Source organism: Panthera leo, chromosome A3 (genome assembly GCF_018350215.1).
Source record: "Panthera leo isolate Ple1 chromosome A3, P.leo_Ple1_pat1.1, whole genome shotgun sequence".
NCBI lineage: Eukaryota > Metazoa > Chordata > Mammalia > Carnivora > Felidae > Panthera > Panthera leo.
In genome coordinates, this window is record NC_056681.1 from 65498644 (window position 1) to 65516457 (window position 17814).

At 44.3% G+C, this 17814-nt stretch overlaps 1 protein-coding gene across 5 annotated transcripts in view; it reads left to right on the forward strand.

Annotated features, from left to right (window-relative positions):
* PRKCE (protein kinase C epsilon) overlaps positions 1–17814 on the forward strand; it is a 498956-nt gene that overhangs the window by 332326 nt on the left and 148816 nt on the right. For all 5 annotated transcript variants that reach the window (XR_006200651.1, XM_042932183.1, XM_042932182.1 and 2 more), the window contains exons 7-10: positions 4693–4835; positions 7357–7453; positions 10304–10503; positions 13155–13328. Coding sequence is in view for 4 of the 5 variants with exons in the window: in XM_042932183.1 (XP_042788117.1) it covers positions 4693–4835; positions 7357–7453; positions 10304–10503; positions 13155–13328 (614 nt within the window). In the remaining variant the exon portion in view is untranslated. The remainder of the gene's footprint in view (positions 1–4692; positions 4836–7356; positions 7454–10303; positions 10504–13154; positions 13329–17814) is intronic.

Here is a 17814-nt window from a genome sequence, read left to right on the forward strand (position 1 = left end):
CTTCTTTTTGTCACTGTTAGCACAGTATATCTTTCTCCATGCCTTTAATTTTAACCTAAGTATGTCTTACATTTAAAGTATATTTCTTGTGGATTATTTACCTCAAAACCACAATGAGATACCACCTCACACCTGTCAGAGTGACTAACATTAACAACTCAGGCAACAACAGATGTTGGCAAGGATGCAGAGAAAAAGGATCCCTTTTGCACTGCTGGTGGGAATGCAAACTGGTGCAGCCGCTCTGGAAAACAGTATGGAGGTTCCTCAAAAAATTAAAAATAGAACTACCCTACGACCCAGTAACTGCACTACTAGGTGTTTATCCGAATGATACAGGCTTGCTGTTTCGAAGGGGCACATGACCCCAATGTTTATAGCAGCACTATCAACAATAGCCAAAGTATGGAAAGAGCCTAAATGTCCATCGACAGATGAATAGATAAAGAAGATGTGGTACACACACACACACACACACACACACACACACTGGAGTATTACTCGGCAATCAAAAAGAATGAAATCTTGCCATTTGCAACTATGTGGATCGAACTAGAGGGTATTATCCTAAATGAAATTAGTCAGAGAAAGACAAATATCATATGGCTTAACTCATATGAGGAATTTAAGATACAAAACAGATGAACACAAGGGAAGGGAGGCAAAAATAATATAAAAACAGGGAGGGGGACAAAAACATAAGAGACTTAAATATAGAAAACAGGGTTACTGGAGGGGTTGTGGGAGGGGGGATGGGCTAAATTGGTAAGGGGCATTAAGGAATCTACTCCTGAAATCATTGTTCCGACATATGCTAACTAACTTGGATGTAAATTAAAAAATAATATATAAAATTAAAAAAAATTAACCTCAAAAAGAACAAAAAAATAAAGTATATTTCTTGTAGATTAAATATAATTGGGTCCTGTTTTTTGATCCACTCTAAAAATCTCAATTGGCATACAGTTGACCATTGAACAGCACAGGTTTAAACTGTGTGGGTCCACTTATATGTGGAATTTTTACAGTACTGTAAATGTATTTTCCTTATTATTTTCTTACTAGCATTTTTTCCTCAAGCTTTGTTGAAAGAATATAGTATATAATACAAAATATGAGTTCATCGACTGTTTGTTTCCACAAGGCTTCCAGTCAACAGTAGGCTATTAGATGTTAAGTTTTGAGGGAGTCAAAAGTTATACTTGGCTTTTTTACTATGCAGGGGGTCAATACCCCTAACTCCTGTGTTGTTCAAGGGTCAAGTATATTTAGACCACTGACATTTAAAGTGATTATTGACATAATTGGATTAATAGCTACCATTTTTGCTGCTGTTTTCCATTTGATGCCCTTGTTCTTCCTATTTTTATTCTTTTTTTCCTGCTTTCTGTAATTAATTGAATATTTCATATGATTCCATTTTCCCTCTTTGTTGTTAACATATCAATTATTTTTCCTTTTTTAATTATCTTTGTGGTTGCCTAGAGTTTGCAATATACATTTACAACTAATCCAAAGCCACTTTCAAATAATACTCTTAATGCTCCAGAGGTAATGCATGTACATTATAATAACAAAATAATCATAATTTCTCCCACTCCATGTATCATTGCTATGGTTCATTTCCCTTACGTGTAAGCACACATATTTATATACATACGATGTACATCAGCATATGTAATTGGTTATATTGTTGCCATTATTTTGAGGAAATGTTATTTCTTAGATCAATGAAGACTGAGGGAAATACAAGTTTTTATTTTACCATCACTTGTTCCTTCTCCGATGGTCTTTCTTTACACAGATCTGAGTTTCTGACCGATGTTGTTTTCCTTCTTCCTGAAGAACTTCTTTTAACATTCCTTGCAAGACCAGTCTGCTGACAATGAATTCCCTCAGTTTTTATTTGTCTGAAAGAAGTCTTTCTTTCTCCTTCACTTTTGAAGAATAACTTCACAGATACGGAATTCTATGTTGGTGTTTTGTTTTTTTTTTTTCTCAGTACTTTAAATATTTCACTGTGTTCTCTTGCTTGCATGGTTTCTGGGGATGAGTCAGATGTAGTTCTTATCTTTGCTGCTCTGTAGGTCAGGTGTTATTTCCTTCTGGCTTCTTTCAAGAATAGTTTTTCTTTATCTTTGATTTTCTGAAGTTTGTGTATGACATGCCTAGGTATAGTTTGTTTTTTTTTTTTCTTTCATATATCCTGCTTGGTATTCTCTGAGCTTCCCAAATCTGTGGTTTGGTGTCTGACATTAATTTGAGGACATTCTCAGTCATTTTTGCTCAAATATTTCTTCTGTTTATCTCTGTCTTCTTCATCTGGTGTTTCCATCATACACATTATACCTTTTATTTATTTTTTTTTTTTTTTAATTTTTTTTTTCAACATTTTTTATTTATTTTTGGGACAGAGAGAGACAGAGCATGAACGGGGGAGGGGCAGAGAGAGAGGGAGACACAGAATCGGAAACAGGCTCCAGGCTCCGAGCCATCAGCCCAGAGCCTGATGCGGGGCTCGAACTCACGGACCGCGAGATCGTGACCTGGCTGAAGTCGGACGCTTAACCGACTGCGCCACCCAGGCGCCCCACATTATACCTTTTATAGTCCCACAGTTCTTAGACAGTCTCTCTTTTCCTTAGTCTTTTTTTTTTTTCTCTTTGCTTCTCTGTTTTGGAAGTTTCTATTGACATATTCTCAAACTCAGAGATTATTTCCTCACCTGTGTCCATTCTACCAATGATCCCAGCAATGGTGTTCTTCATTTAAAAAAAAAAAATTAATGTTTATTTTTGAGAGCAAGAGAGAGAGACAGAGCATGAGTGGGGGAGGGGCAGAGAGAGAGGGAAACACAGAATCCAAAGCAGGCTCCAGGCTCTGAGCTGTCAGCACAGAGCTCCAAGTGGGGCTCGAACTCACAAATCGTGAGATCATGACCTGAGCCACCCAGGCTCATTGCATTCTTCATTTCTGTTAAGTGTTTGTGATCTCTAGAATAACCTTTTGATTCTTAGAATTTCCATCTCTCTGCTTATATTGCCTATTTGTTCTCACATGCTGTCTACTTTATTGATCAGAGCCCTTAGCAAATTAATCATAGCTGTTTTCAATTCCCAGTCTGATAATTCCAGCATTCCTGCCATGTCTGGGTCTGGTTCTGACTGCTTGCTCTGTCTCTTCAAACTGTGTGTTTTGCCGTTTTAGAATGCCTTTTAACTTTTTCTTGATAGCTGGACATGATGTACTAGGTGAAAGGAACTGCAGTAAATAGACCTTTAATAAGGTGGTGGCGAGGGTGTGGAGGAGGGGAAGCATTCTATAGTCCTGTAATTAGATCTCAGTCTTTGCCTGAGCCTGTTCCTCTGAACTATGAGCTTTGTGACTATTACTCAGGGTTTTTTGTTGTCTTCTTTTCCCTCCCATCTTAGGTAGGACAGTATGGCTGGAGTGGGCTGGAGTTGGGTATCTTTCTTCTTCCACATGGAAAGCTACAGCAGGCTAGACTTAGGGTATCCGCCCCCCCACCCCCACCCTGAGCCAGGGTCAGGTAGCATCTGATAAAACTACAATAGTTGAGGATCTTGTAAAATAGTTTCTCCTAAAAGCAGGCCTTGTTAAGAACAAAGTATTCTGGTTTGTTTCAAAATGGTTCCCCCCCCCCCCCCCCCCCCCCCCCCCCCCCCCCCCCGTCCTGCACGGCCCACCCCCGCCCTGCAGCCAGAAGCATAAGGGAATTTTTCTCCAGGGTTTACTCTGAGAACCTGGTCAAACTCCTAGAAGCAAAACTGACAAAGATGTGGGGGGTCCCTATGACTGGCTGGGTCTGCCCAGAGATTGGACTTAGCCTTGTCTGCCCGGAGACTCCAACACTTTGTCAGTTTCGCTTCTAGTTCCCCTGCCCTGGCCCCCACAGAGGTTGCTGCTGGGGAGTTTCTGCCTGGTGAGTTGTGGTTCACTGTAGCTCCCCATCTGTCTCATTCATTTTGGCGGTAGCGTCTGCCCTGTGACCTTCCTTCTCTGGTAAATCTGAGAAGAATGAGTTTTTCGGTTCGTGCAAGCTTTGTGCTTGTTAGGACCCAGTGATGTCCTCCAAGTGCTGTACATGCTAAGCTGGAAACGAGAATACTAAGCTGGAAACCAGCTGGTTGATGTTTTCACTTGCGATGCTCTATACCAAGGACAACTAAGTGATATGGGCAAAACAAGACTTTCAGGCACGGCTCTTGTTCCTTTGAAATTGGATTTTAGATTTGAAAGGAGCCTTGGGGGTCTCCTTACTCAGTGTCCTCATGTTCAGATGAGTGTCTCAGGCTCTACTATGGGCACTTCTCTCTGGGTAATATTCGCACATTTTAGCAAAGTAGTATAATGCACTGTATATATGCAACCCATCTGTGCTTAGGATCCAAATGAACTTTCTCTAGATAAACAAGTTTTGTTATTTCATAGTCAGTGTTCTGCTCCCTGAAAGGAAATGTAATGTGATATTTATCCACAAACAGTGGTGACCACTGTATGGTGTTTGGATGGATGCTGTTAGTTCTGTGTGATTTTATTTTTCTCTTTTTGTCTTTCTGCGTTTTCTAAATTCTGTCAAATGAACATGTATTACATTTACAATCAGGAAAAAAATAAGGTAATGTTTTCGGTCATGAATGTTGGAAGTCTCCTTTCCGTGTCTTCTTACAGTCTGCAAGATGAACGTTCACCGACGCTGTGAGACCAACGTAGCTCCCAACTGTGGAGTGGACGCCAGAGGAATTGCCAAAGTCCTGGCGGACCTAGGCGTCACTCCAGACAAAATCACCAACAGCGGCCAGAGGAGGAAAAAGGTAACTGGCCATTTGGTGGTGTTTCTGGAGCTCTCTGTGGGCCCACTTTCTCTGTGCTGGCTTCCTCAGAGCCCCATGGAGTGAGGTTCTAAGATCACTGGGTTTGAGACACTGCACACAAAATAGCATGTGCTTAAAGGGAAGGAAAAAAAAAAAATTAGGCAGGTGACATTAAAGTCTCCTTCAGTTCCAGAAGTGGGGGGAAAACAAAGCAAGTCTCTAGTGTTACATTCCTTGGGGAAACATAACCTTTGAGATGAGGACTTTGGAATTCTCTCTAGAAAAAGCACCGTTCTAGACAAGGCAATAGGCTTATCTGCCTCCAGAACTGGCATGAAAGCAATGTCACTGTTTTGAACTTTGCCCCCTGGTATTGCTATAATGAGGATAAGTGGACGAAGAGCTGGATCCGCATTCTTTTCTAGGGAACAAGCCAAGAAGGTCTGTGCTAGTGCCCGCACTCAGCTGCCCAAGGGACATTGTTAATGCCCCGTGACATGAAACATCTGGGTCTTTCTTGGGAGACCTAAGCCCCCGTCTCTACCCGGGTGACCTTTGGAATGTCAGTGGGAAGAGATCCATTTGCTAAAATGTTATTTTGGTAAGTCAGGGCCCACAGATGTAAACAGAGCTAAAGGCATCCATAGCATTTTGTTTGAAGGCCCTTCTTAGCCTTGGCTCCCAGCCTAGAAAATGTAAGAGTTTTTGAAAAAGTAAGTTATGAGAAAATCAGAACCACATTTAACTGGGCAAGAAGTTCTGATGGAGGTGAGAAGCAGGCAGTGATCCTCATCGCCCAGTACCAGGCATTCTCAAGCACTTTCTAGAAAAGTAATTCGCACACCAGGTGCTCTACAGTTTGGACTCCCAATGTTCTCCCTAAGTCCTGCCCTAAAATTCCTTCTGAAGGGCTCTGTGTTTCCCTTCTTTTAGAGGCTGCCCCCCCCCCCTTTTCCCGGGTGCATCTCAGAAGAGCCCTTTCCCTTGAATGGGGAGGTTTGGATCGTTTTAATCTTCTTAAACTCCTCCTTCTTTACCTTCCCAATAAGCCAAGGTTGGAGGAGAAGAACTCTCTTCTCCCTGGTTGGTTAGCTATGGGATTTTGTGCTTCTGGTGACTCTTAGCTCTGCAAATCCCACCAGTGGAAGTAGGACTTTAGTTATTGACCCAAGGCATTGCAATTGCAAGCAGAATGTCTGCACCCAGGAATGCTAGACCCCCACCGAAGGAGTGGGTTAAGTAAACACCTTGTGATGACAGAGTTGGACATACACATTTATGAGCTCTAGAGAGAGCCCTCTTCAGGAGATATGGCTTTTCTCCTTGCTAGAAGGAAATGGAGACAGAACCTTCATTAGTCATCATGAAGCATTTTAAAAGAAAACTCAATACACACCTGCCCTCCCTGCCCCCCACCCCCAATTTACACAGGCCATAATGCCAATAACCAGCCATCGTCTGTCTGAGGTTTGGGGGCACCTGGTGATATGAAGCCAACATGGAGGAATTCAAGAGAAGACAGAGTTAAAGACTAAAGGATTCTGATATTTTTATTGCTGGGTTGCTTCTGATGCAAAAGCTGGAAAAAAGCCACATGATCCAAGTCGTGGCTTGGATCCCTTGGTCCCTTAGCGTGTGAGTAAGGGAGAGAAGTCTCTTGTTCAGAAGCTAAGCGGGATTTTTGCAGGAGCGTCAGGCTTGCTGGAGTGTTGTCTGTCTTCACGTTGCCCTTTGCGAGTAGTCCTTCACCCAGCAAGGATGTGTGCACACGGCTCTGGAGCAAGAGTAAAATAGAGTATGTGTGACTGCTTAGTCCAAACCTCTGACTTTGGTGGGAACTCCACATGGGTGCACTGACACCTGTGCTGGGAAATAGACTTCACTGGAGGGTGTCCTGTTAAAATTTGCCAACCGGTATCAATGCACCTAAAAATATTTATTGAGCTTCGACTAAAGGTATCATTTGGTACAAGGCGCCAGAGGCAATACAAATGCTAGATAGAGTCTTACCTTCAAAGAGCCTATAGTCTACCCGAGGAGAGTGCCCCACACAGTATCCATAAGCAGAAGCCATTAACTAAACACAGCTGAACAAGAGGACGGATAAACGTGATAACTCGCGCTGCTTGCATTGGCGAGCGGGTTTTCACGGAAGGGGTGCAGTTGTGCTTTGCTTAGACAGGTCAATTGCCTTTGCATAGGATGAAAACTGAACAAACCACAGTCTCTTCCTAAGTTTTTAATTCCTGTTGGCTGCCCCATAGTGTAATGTTGGATTCTGGTGTGCAACCTAGTGATTCAGCACTCGCGTGCATCACCACATGCAGTCTCGTCTTCCCTTTAACTGTCAGGAGGAACCTGAGTCTGGGCTTTCAGAAGGTCAGTTCAGCAAGTGCTGCTGTGCCCCCGGGCTCCTACAGCCCTCGCTGGGGTCCAGCATCTGGGTGGTTCTGACTTGGGGGTTGCTCCCCACCCTCCCTTCTCATGTCTCCGCCCCCGCCCTCTCTCTCCCTCTCTCTAGCTCATCGCTGGCGCCGAGTCTCCGCAACCTGCTTCCGGAAGCTCACCGTCTGAGGAAGATCGATCCAAGTCAGCACCCACCTCCCCTTGTGACCAGGGTGAGACCCTCAGATTTGCTTTGTGACCTCTGAGTAATATCATCTGAAGGACTGAGGGCTTCAGACACCCTCTCCCTGCTGACTCATTAGCTACTCTTTTCTCTCTACAAGTATTTCTTCAGGGAGAGGCACTAAATGGGTCTGCTCATGTTAAACCTTGTCCATGCCAGGGTAAGAGAGAAAAAGCAGGGGATGTTGTGGTTCTTTCTTTACTCCTGCCTCTTTCCCGGGTTCCAAGTGTAGGAAAGCACCCTGGGCCTGCTCCCAGACCTTCCATGTGTCTGTGCCACTCAGATGAGAGCAAATTCTTTCCTGACTCTGGTCATCACACCCAAAAACCTGAAAGCAGGGCATGAGTGGGGGCCTGTGGCTGAGCAGGGACAGGAGCGCCAAGCAGAGAACAGACGAGAGAAGGGAGGAAGGCAGCTCTAGGCCTGACCCCTTCCTAAAGTTCAGCTTAGGATGTTTCCTTCTTCCCCGTAAGAATATGCCTCATGTAGTCGAAGTTTCTGAGTTCTGCAGGCATCCAAGAATGCTGAGAGGAGACTAACACATTTAAAACCTTGCCCTCTGGTGATCAGACCCAGGCGTCTCTGGGAAAGGGATGTCTGCTCCTGCAGAGCAGGAATAATCATCACTGCGTGACAATAGTGCCTTGATTTTCAATAGCCCCAGTTGTGTTCCTTATCTTAATCTTATCCGCACACTAACTCTGTGTTGGTGTGCCCCATCCCTGGCCCCATGCTACAGGGTGGGAAGCGGAAGATCAGAGAGTCAAAAAGTTCTGTCCAAAGGCCTGGAACTAAGTCAGCAGTAAGAGCAACGCCATACCCCTCCTGGTTTTGGGACACCCCCCTACCCCCGCCCCCGGCTGCCACCCCACCTCAGAATCTGTGCTGTCATACTCTCCCTGGGGGTGTGACCCACTTCAGTTTATCCAGCAGTAGACGAAACAGCTGCAGGGCAATATGCCGATCCTGAGGCCTCAAAGTACTCGGCCTGCATCCCTCCTCTTGCTGCTCTGATTAGCTTCCTGTGTCTTTATTCCTGTGTCTGCTTAATTCCAAAAAAGAATTTGGTCCATTTGTATGTACTTCCAGTGGCACTCAGGGGGCCTCCAAACTAGTAGGTATTATCCTAGAACCCATGCAGGTGTTTTCATGTGCCCCATGTTAGTGCTGAGACCTCCTTTGGGAGCTTCAAGGAGCCGGGGTTCTATGGTAGAGACCCCCAGTAAGAGTGAGCTGGCTGGAGTTTCTAGGCCTGTCTCCTGCCAGCGTGCTGCCCAGACCCGGCAGGACGCAGTGCCTGTGTTTGTCTCTGGTCAGTGCAGGCACGAGCAGGCACGAGCATTACATAATGTGCAGTGGTGTGGGCACAAATGGATGCAAAGACCCTTACTTAGCAAGACACAGCATTGCTACACAACAGGGATGCCACATAGTTTCTCTTCCTTCCAGGAAGGAACACCCACAGTGACATTTTCTTTAAGCTCTAAAGCCCCTAAACACCCAAGTCCTGTTTTCCAAAATCCATTTAATAGTTTGCCTTGAAAACGGAGACTTTGAGCCATTTGCTGAGACTAGAAGTTATACTCAGTAGAGGCATAAAAGAGAGGAAATGGGTGAATTGGCAAAGGGGAGAGCTTTAGACTCAGGAACCACCCTCACCCTGCCCTCCCCTCCACCCTAGCACATCTTAGAGGAACCGGACTCCAGGTCTAAGAAAGATCCAGATTCTTTGAGCAGGCTTTATGGGCCTCAGTCCTGCAAAGAAGCTGAAGATCTCTTTATGTCAGGCAGCACATGCTTATCATGCCTAACCTGGATTCCTCAGGGTTAATGGTCTGTGTTCTTCGACCATCCCAGTTATTCATGAGCATCTCTTAAAACCGGAGTATGCTTTCGGTGCCCACTTCTACAATGAGGAGTGTGTGTGTGTCCTGGTGAATGAATAGCTAACAATAAAGCTTCCCCAAACAGCAAAGGTCAGGGGGTCATCCAGTGTTATCACTGCCAGGTAGTTTAGGTCACATGCTCTGCCGGGGCACAGGACTGTCCCATGGCCGTGAAATGGAACTGAGGAATCCCTGCCCTGGCTCCGATAAATTTGTAGCATGCCAGTCTCGGGAAACAGTTCTTCACTTAATGATAAGCCCATTGCTCATTTGGTTTAATATCCTGTTGGGAGATGGGTATTAGAATAAACGCAACAACAAGGCCGAGTAAAGTGCTTTACAAGTTAAAGGCTTCCTGGTCCTCGCTTTTGATATAGTCATATCACCAGTGATAACTGTGATGACTGTTCTCAGTCATTGTTCTAAGTTTCAAAGGGACTTGACAGGTACCTGTTGCCTTTGAGACTCTGCAGGATTCCAGACAAGGCTCGGATTCCTGCACTACACCTAAGATAACAACAGGCTGCTAGCCAAGGGGGCTTTCAGAGAGAGGGCCAGGTTTTTGTGTAATCTGAAGGTGTTGGCTGGTGGGGACCGTGTCCTCTTGTTTGCGTACCTAGATGCCAATGAAAGCATGTACGTTACATGTACCTTAGGTGCCAATGAAAGCGTGTACGTTACGTGTATGTTCGGTGCCAATGAAAGCGTGTATGTTACAGGTACATTCGGTGCCAATGAAAGCGTGTACATTACATGTACATTCGGTGCCAATGAAGGTGTGTAGAGCAAATGAATGTGGGAAGAGATGCCGCACTGGATTGGCTGCTGTGAAGAACCAGATGGAGGGTGGAGGCCTCACACTTGGGGGCAGGGGATGTTCTGAGTGCTGGGTCCTGATGGGAAGGTATCATGAGGTATGCACTAATGTGGTATCTTGTCACCCTTGGCCCTAGAAATAAAAGAACTTGAAAACAACATTCGGAAGGCCTTGTCATTTGACAACCGAGGGGAGGAGCACAGGGCGGCGGCCTGCAGCGATGGCCACCTGGCGAGCCCCGGTGAGAACGGCGAAGTGCGGCAGGGCCAGGCCAAGCGCTTGGGTCTGGATGAGTTCACCTTCATCAAGGTGCTGGGCAAAGGCAGCTTTGGCAAGGTCTGTGGCGTGCGTGGGTACAACCGCTGACTTTCTCTGCCCTGTGGCGTTGCCTCATCTATCTGCTCTAAATCAGATTAAGCTATGAACATTTCAGCCCAGTCTTGTTGCATCTTCCTTCCTTGTTCAGTGGAAACGGCCTGCGGCTGAGCAGGTGGGAGTCCGGGTTCTGCTGCTAAGTAGCTATGAGACTTCAATGTAGTCACTTAACTTCTTTGGGATTCAGTTTTTCTCATTTGTCAGATGGTGACACAGGCATCCAGTGAGATCACGGGTAGAAGAGCACCTTGAAAAGCTTAAATTGCTTTACGTGAGCTTGGCTTCCTGTTAGCAGTAATACTAGCTACTACTTCCCTTCCTCAGAGCTCCATGCGGAATTTTGGCTTTCATTCGTTGCAAAGACTTTAAAAAATGAACTCTAGAATCGCTGCACTCAGTGAGCTTGGGGCTCAAAGCAAATCTGAGTGTGGGTTATTTTGAAAGGTAAACGCTATTGAACCGACTTTTCTGGCACTTACTACATGTTGGGTTTATCCTCCACATTGGCGAGAGAATGAGGATAATCATCTCATGTCTTGGGTCTTGCTTTGCCCTCAGTGCCAGGCTCCCTGTCCTGCCCCACACTGAGGTGAGCAGAACCATGCAGGGTAGGGGTGCCAAGCGTGTCCCGTGAAGCTTTCGTGGCGATCAGGCATGATTCTGATGGCTGGCAAAGTGGGGTGCGTAAATACTGTCCGTTTTAGAAAGAAGGTGTAAGGGCGGAAAGCCTGGGATGTCAGCTAACATTTCAGCCAAGACCCCCGATGATTCCCTCGCTCTTCTCAAAGGCAGGAGTCCACGGGAGGTGTCTCCCCAGGCCCTGTTCTGGGGCCCAGGCACCCCCCTCCCCCCCGCAGCTACCCAGGGTCACGTGCCCTCCCGTGTCCTGGTCTCTTGAAAGCCCCAGCTGGCGGGTCAGCCAGCTTGCGGAGCTGCTGACCCACTCTACTGCTCTTGAAGGGAACAGCTCAGGAAGCCTCCAGGGTATGGGCCTGCCCCCTGGCCCCTCACCTGCCCCATCTCCTCCTGAGATTACTGTAGCAGGAAGGTAACAAGAGGGGGCTTAAATGGCAAATGCTGAAGCAATCACATTCCTCAGAGACCGGGTAAGTAAGAAGCAGGCCCCAGTCCCTTGGTCCAGGCCTAACTCTGGGATGTGAGCCACTTAAATTTTGAACAAGATTCAAGGTAAACAAGCAGGCTCAGAGTTTCCAGGTCTCCATACTGTGTAGGCAGGATGGGAACTTGGAAGACTCTGGAGTATTTAGGTTGTTTCTTAGGGAAAATTGCAGCCAACGTTGGAGCTAGTTTTAAAGAGTGCATTACGTGTAGGCGACAAAAGGTCCTTAGGTAGCCCCCTGAATTCCCTCTTGAGGCTTCTGAGTTCCCACTCTTGAGAACTGGCAGCTCACCTTGGAATACTGTGCTTAGGAGCTGTTTAAAAGGAGAAAGACTTGTCATGTTGTGCAGAAATGAGTGCAAAAATATCAAATGATAGGAGAGCTTTAATAAACTGGTAATTTGCCCTCTGGAAAAGGAATCACATTCCCAGTGTTAGAAGAAACCACAAAGGCAAACATGACTGATGTAGCTACATGAGGACAAGTGATCCTGTCTGATAGAAGATAGAACAGAAAATCCTAAAACAGGCTTAGACAAACCTTTGCAGAAAGCAAAGTGTTAACATCTTTATATACAAAACTCCTACAAACTCATAAGAAAATAATATAAAGTAGTAGATAACTAGACAAAGTTACCTTGACAAATATAAATTGACAGTTCACACAATTAGAGGAAAAATTTTTTCAAGTTTCTCTTAAATACAGAGAACAAACTGAGGGTTGCTGGAGGGGAGGTAAGTGGGGGTTGGGCTAAATGGGTGATGGGCATTAAGGAGGGCATTTACTGGCATGAGTAAGTGATAAATCACAAAATTCTACTCCTGAAACCATTATTACACTATATGTTAACTAATGGGGATTTAAACAAAATTGAAAAATTAAAAACAAGTTTCACTGCAAGTTAAAACAGCCTGGAGGTTATATATCACACCTGTTACATGAGCAAAAATGCTTTTTAAGTGAAAACACCCAATGTGGGTACATTGCCATAAAACTAAGGCACCTCTCCACTCCTCATGGCAAATTCTGTTGTACATCCTTTTTGAAATTCAAGAAATGTGCAAAATATTTTACCCTGTAGTCAACTTCTAAGACTTTCTAGCTTAAGGATATGGTTGAAAAAAAAAGTACATGTACAAAAACACCCAATCCAATAAATATATATTTATTTATTGAAATCAAGAATCAGATGCTTAACAGACTGAGTCACCTAGGCGCTCCAGTAATATGTTTACTTGAGTTAAATATAAGCATCCCTGATAATGTTGGTGACGATGTAGATGATGAAACCTTATGGAATCATGTTCGTTTAAATAAAATCATACGTGCAATACTATGATTATAAGCAGGACAAATCTATATGAACATATGAACAATAATTTAACAAATATGTATTGCTTCTTTTTTTTTCTATGCTAGAGATTGACTTGTGTTTCTTCTTTGGATTCCATGCATGGATAGATTGCTATGAGTGGTTTTGGTTCATTGCAGGTCATGTTGGCTGAGCTGAAAGGCAAAGATGAAGTATATGCTGTGAAAGTTTTAAAGAAGGATGTCATCCTCCAGGATGATGATGTGGACTGCACGATGACAGAGAAGAGGATTTTGGCTCTGGCGCGGAAACACCCGTACCTAACCCAACTCTATTGCTGCTTTCAGACCAAGGTATGTCTAGGAAGAAGCCACCATCTTGAGGTAGTGCTGTATGATGTGATGGTATCTTGATGTCTGATTAAAAACATCAATTATAGACCCTCTCCATTATTTTCTAACAGGCCTTGTGAAGTGGCATGGATTTTACCCTTGAAAAGATCAGGGTATATCTGAACAGCATCCTCTTTTTTAAGGGTGCGGAATTTTCCATTCAGGGTTGTGCTCGTGAAGGGATGAAAAGGCAATAGAACTTTGCAAATGCAGCTGGACAAAGCCAAATGGCTAAACCCAGTGTTTGCTCCCTGGAAAAAACAACAGGCGTGATTAGTCCTTGCTCTTCTCCTAACTTTCTATCATTAGGCAGATTAAGTTCTCTGTTGCCTTCAGATCAAATGAAAAGGAGTAAAGCCCGCCCTGACCACTTCTGACTTGTATAATGTCATATGAGGCAGAGGATGTGGACAAGTGCTTACAATGCTCATTTTCAGCTGGCTGTGTGGGAGCCTGGGAACCAGAAGGTGGCAGTAAAGAAATGAAAATAATTTGTAGCTGCATTATGGAGTCTGACCAATGACTATCGTAACTGATTTTTTAACTTACTGTTTGTTAGTAAAGAAGAGAAATGCCAATATTCTTTATGAAGCTCCTGTTTTATTACCCCTTTTGTTGCGGGGAGTGAAGGTCTTTTATGGTGGCTTATGGGTTTGTCGTCCTTAGCTTCTTGAGAAGGCAAAGGCAACCTCACCTGAAACTCCCCCTGTGCCCATCTGGAGCCCAGACAGTACAGGGCACCATCATGGAGAGACGATCTCTTGCCCCTTGGCATACTCTCACCTCTATGTCACTGCCATGATGTTCTTCCACTTTGAATTCAACTATTATTGGTCATTTGGCAAATTTTTATTTTATGAAATTTATTGACTTCTTCCCATGTGCCAGGTACTGGAGATACAACGGTATCTCCAGTCTCTCACCTCAGGGAATTTACAGTCTCTTTGGTACACTGTTTTTCAAAGGGTATTTCTCTGAACCCTCATCACTTGAGAAATTCTAAGAATAAAGGATCCTTTGGCCCATAGTTTGGGAAATTGAAATTTTGACTTCTTCTAGACTGCTTCAACATGTACTTGCTTGTTTAAGTCCCTGAGGAGAAATGCAATGGGGGGGAAAAAAGATTGCCTGTGTTTAATCTACTATTTCCCAATTATTTGATCTCAAGCTCCACTTATACAATCACCTATTCCACACTGAGAAACAGTGATCTAGTGGATTTTTCCTATCCCTCTGATCTCTCAGGAAGATAAGAAACACCTTCTGAAAATCTGGAAATCCCTTTTCTGAACAGGTGCAGGAGTCATTAGCTATCCTTGTTTTTGAAATGTGTTATGTAATTCCTAATATTTGTGGGTCTATGCATGTATGTGTACATATGCGGAGCCCAACATGATAAAAGAGGATCAGTCATATGGTTAACTTTTTCTTTTCTCCACTCGAGTATAATTCTAGATTAATGAAAAAATGTGTCCTGTAAGTCTTTATCCTCCATGGCACCTATCACAGGGCCTCACATTTGGTGGGTATTCACTATCAGAATTGGAGGGTGGAAGATTTTATAAAAATTATCTCTTCTACTCTACTTTTTGCACCAGTGAGAAAATCAGATGTCAATGAAGTAGAAGTCTTTTGCCTATAGACACTCTGTTTTGGCCACTGTGGACTTAGCATCTGGTCTCTGGGACTCCTAGTCCAGTGGAACCTTGCTCTGATATCACACTGATATTCTCTCTTGCCTGACCCAGCACCGTGCCCCACTCTGTGGGGGGAGCTTTCCCCCTCTTCCCCTACCCCTAGCAGGTAGCCATCTCTTTCCCTGTCTGAGGTGGTTTCATGGGTAGAGATCCACACTGGTGTTTTTTCTTTGGACATATTGCCAAGAGGTTCAACATTCTTGGGAAGCACAGTGAAGGGTCAGCTTTCCTACACCTCTTGTTGAATAAGTGAGATATGGGAATGGATGTCTTCCATGTCAGCAGTGTTCTCCTCTGTGCATTGTAGAATATCAAGGCTAAGGTTCCTCACTGTATGGCAGCTTTTGGAACACAAAGCAGTATTTAATAAACACCATGAATTTCCTTTATGGGAGAACAATACCCAAACTGACACGTGGAGATTGGGGTCTGGATGGCTGAAGCATGGGGTTGGGGAGAGAAGAGACTTTAGTAGTTCAGATATTTACTAACTCTTTTTCTCAGGCCGATGTCAGGTAGCCATAGTTACAGGAGCAACTTTACCCCACCTCTTCCCTGCCACCATTATTCCATAGAGAAATAGCACACCCCACTTTACACACCAGACATATGTTCATCTCAGTTTTTGAAAGTGAATCATATTTTAACTTCACTGAAGGACCTTAGCTTATTAATGAAAGCAATCTTACGAAGAATCATTTTATGAACTCCCAACTTCTAGAAAAGGTGACTTTTCCCATGACAACCAGTAGTCATGTTTTTTTTTTTAACATTTATTTATTTTTGAGAGACAGAGACAGACCATGAGTGGGGGAGGAGCAGAGAGAGAAGGAGACACAGAATCCAGAGCAGGCCTAGGCTCTGAGCTGTCAGCACAGAGCCCAATGCGGGGCTCGAACCCAGGAACCATGAGATCATGACCTGAGCCGAAGCCGGCCGCTTAACCGACTGAGCCACCCAGGTGCCCCCAGTAGTCATGGTTTTAAAGAGTAGCTATTATTCACTCACCTGACTATGAGGTAGGCGCTGGCTCTAGGTTTATCAGCAAAATCTGGAGGGGTTTACTCCATAAGCAATGGGGAGTTTATACTCTTTCTGTAAACAAATGGCAGCAAAGAGTATTGGGTGGGTGTTCAAACCAGGAGGACTCAGAGAAGAGGTGCTCTTGGGGTTTGGAGTGGGGAGGCAGCTCAAGCCAGGCTTTCAGGAGGGGAGGATTGGGCCAGGGTCTGGATGGGAACAGGAGCCGGGCTCAGTAGCCATAGCTCAGTCTTGCTTTTATTTCACTTTTCCTGAAAAGAAAGGACCCTGAACCTGGTTTCAACTAAGACTCTAATACATGATAAAGGAATGTGAGATCTGATTGCAATCCTATTAAGATTTCTTTCATTCTTACTTAATTATGACACACAAAGCAGCAATAATGTTAAGTCGGGTTTAATTACTTTTAGGTGAGCCTTTGTTTTTCAGTGTGTAGGGGAAAAGGCCCCCATAGAAACACACCTTTAGAACTTCTTGGTAGTTCACACATAGCTTCAGGCCACACACTCTACAGATTTCCCGATGGGACTTAAATGTGTGTGAGGTGTGGGTGCTATGTCTGGTGTGGTGACCAATGGTGATGAGTATATAAACCTACTGGCACCAGTCATGATGTCAAGTCGTGAATTCGATATGGTCCTCACAGCCCACTGAAGGTACGATTCAAGGCCAATTTGGCCTTTTCTGTGCCGTGCCTACCTGCCATTGGTTCATATACTCTGATCCTTCTCCTGGAGATCTGGAAGGAAGAAAAGCAAAGGAAACAGCTCCATTGTTCCAGTGCTAGTAAGAAAAGGCAGACAGGCCAGTAAATTAAGCCAGTAACTTCAATTTCAGTCAAATTCAAACCAGTATATTTGACTTCATTTCCTGCTATGCTGTGTGCTCTTGGGGCTGGTGGAGTAGCCTGAACTAGGGAAAGCTACAAAACTGTATTTAATTAACTATCAAATATATAGTATGAAAGGTGGATCAGGGACTTCCAACTCCAGCTGAGATAGAGAACCCTCATTTCTATCAGATCCTCTCTCTCACAACTAAAGAACCCTCGATGTAATTCTTATTTCATAAAGGCATTATGCTCATCAAGATTGACATAGTCATCCAGAATTACAGTATCATCTATTGATGCAGATGAGAAACTAAAATTTCCATATTTAAAACTGCCAGATGACTTTTATATGGATGATGTTAAACTGCTATCAATGGTATTTACTATTTTCACACTCAATAACTGTTTCTTGGTTAAAAAAGTAGTGTCCATAATGATTTCAATGAATATACAGGTATTTTTTGAGCATCTATTATAGGCTAGACACTGCTAGATTCTGGGGCTACAAAGCTCCAAACATACCAACTCCGAACTCAGGGAGATGACTGTCTACTGGGGAGACAGATGTGCGGAGTGATGGACAGCTCTTCTAATGGGGCCACGGAGATGAAACATTTGAAGCCCTGCAAAGGGTAGTTGGAAAGGCTTCCTAGAGGAGGTGAAACAAAACCGGGACCTCAAAGCATGGGTGGCATTTGAAAGAGGATAAGGGCAGAGAGATGACTGAGGAAACCTAGAACTTACCGACCAATCTCCTCTTCAACACTGTTTTCCCAACGCTGGAACTCTCACCTCTTTCTGTGCCCTACTTCCGCAAGCAAATGAAAATGGCTGAACAACAGCAGTGAAGGAGAGGAAGAGTGGAGGATGTTCAGAA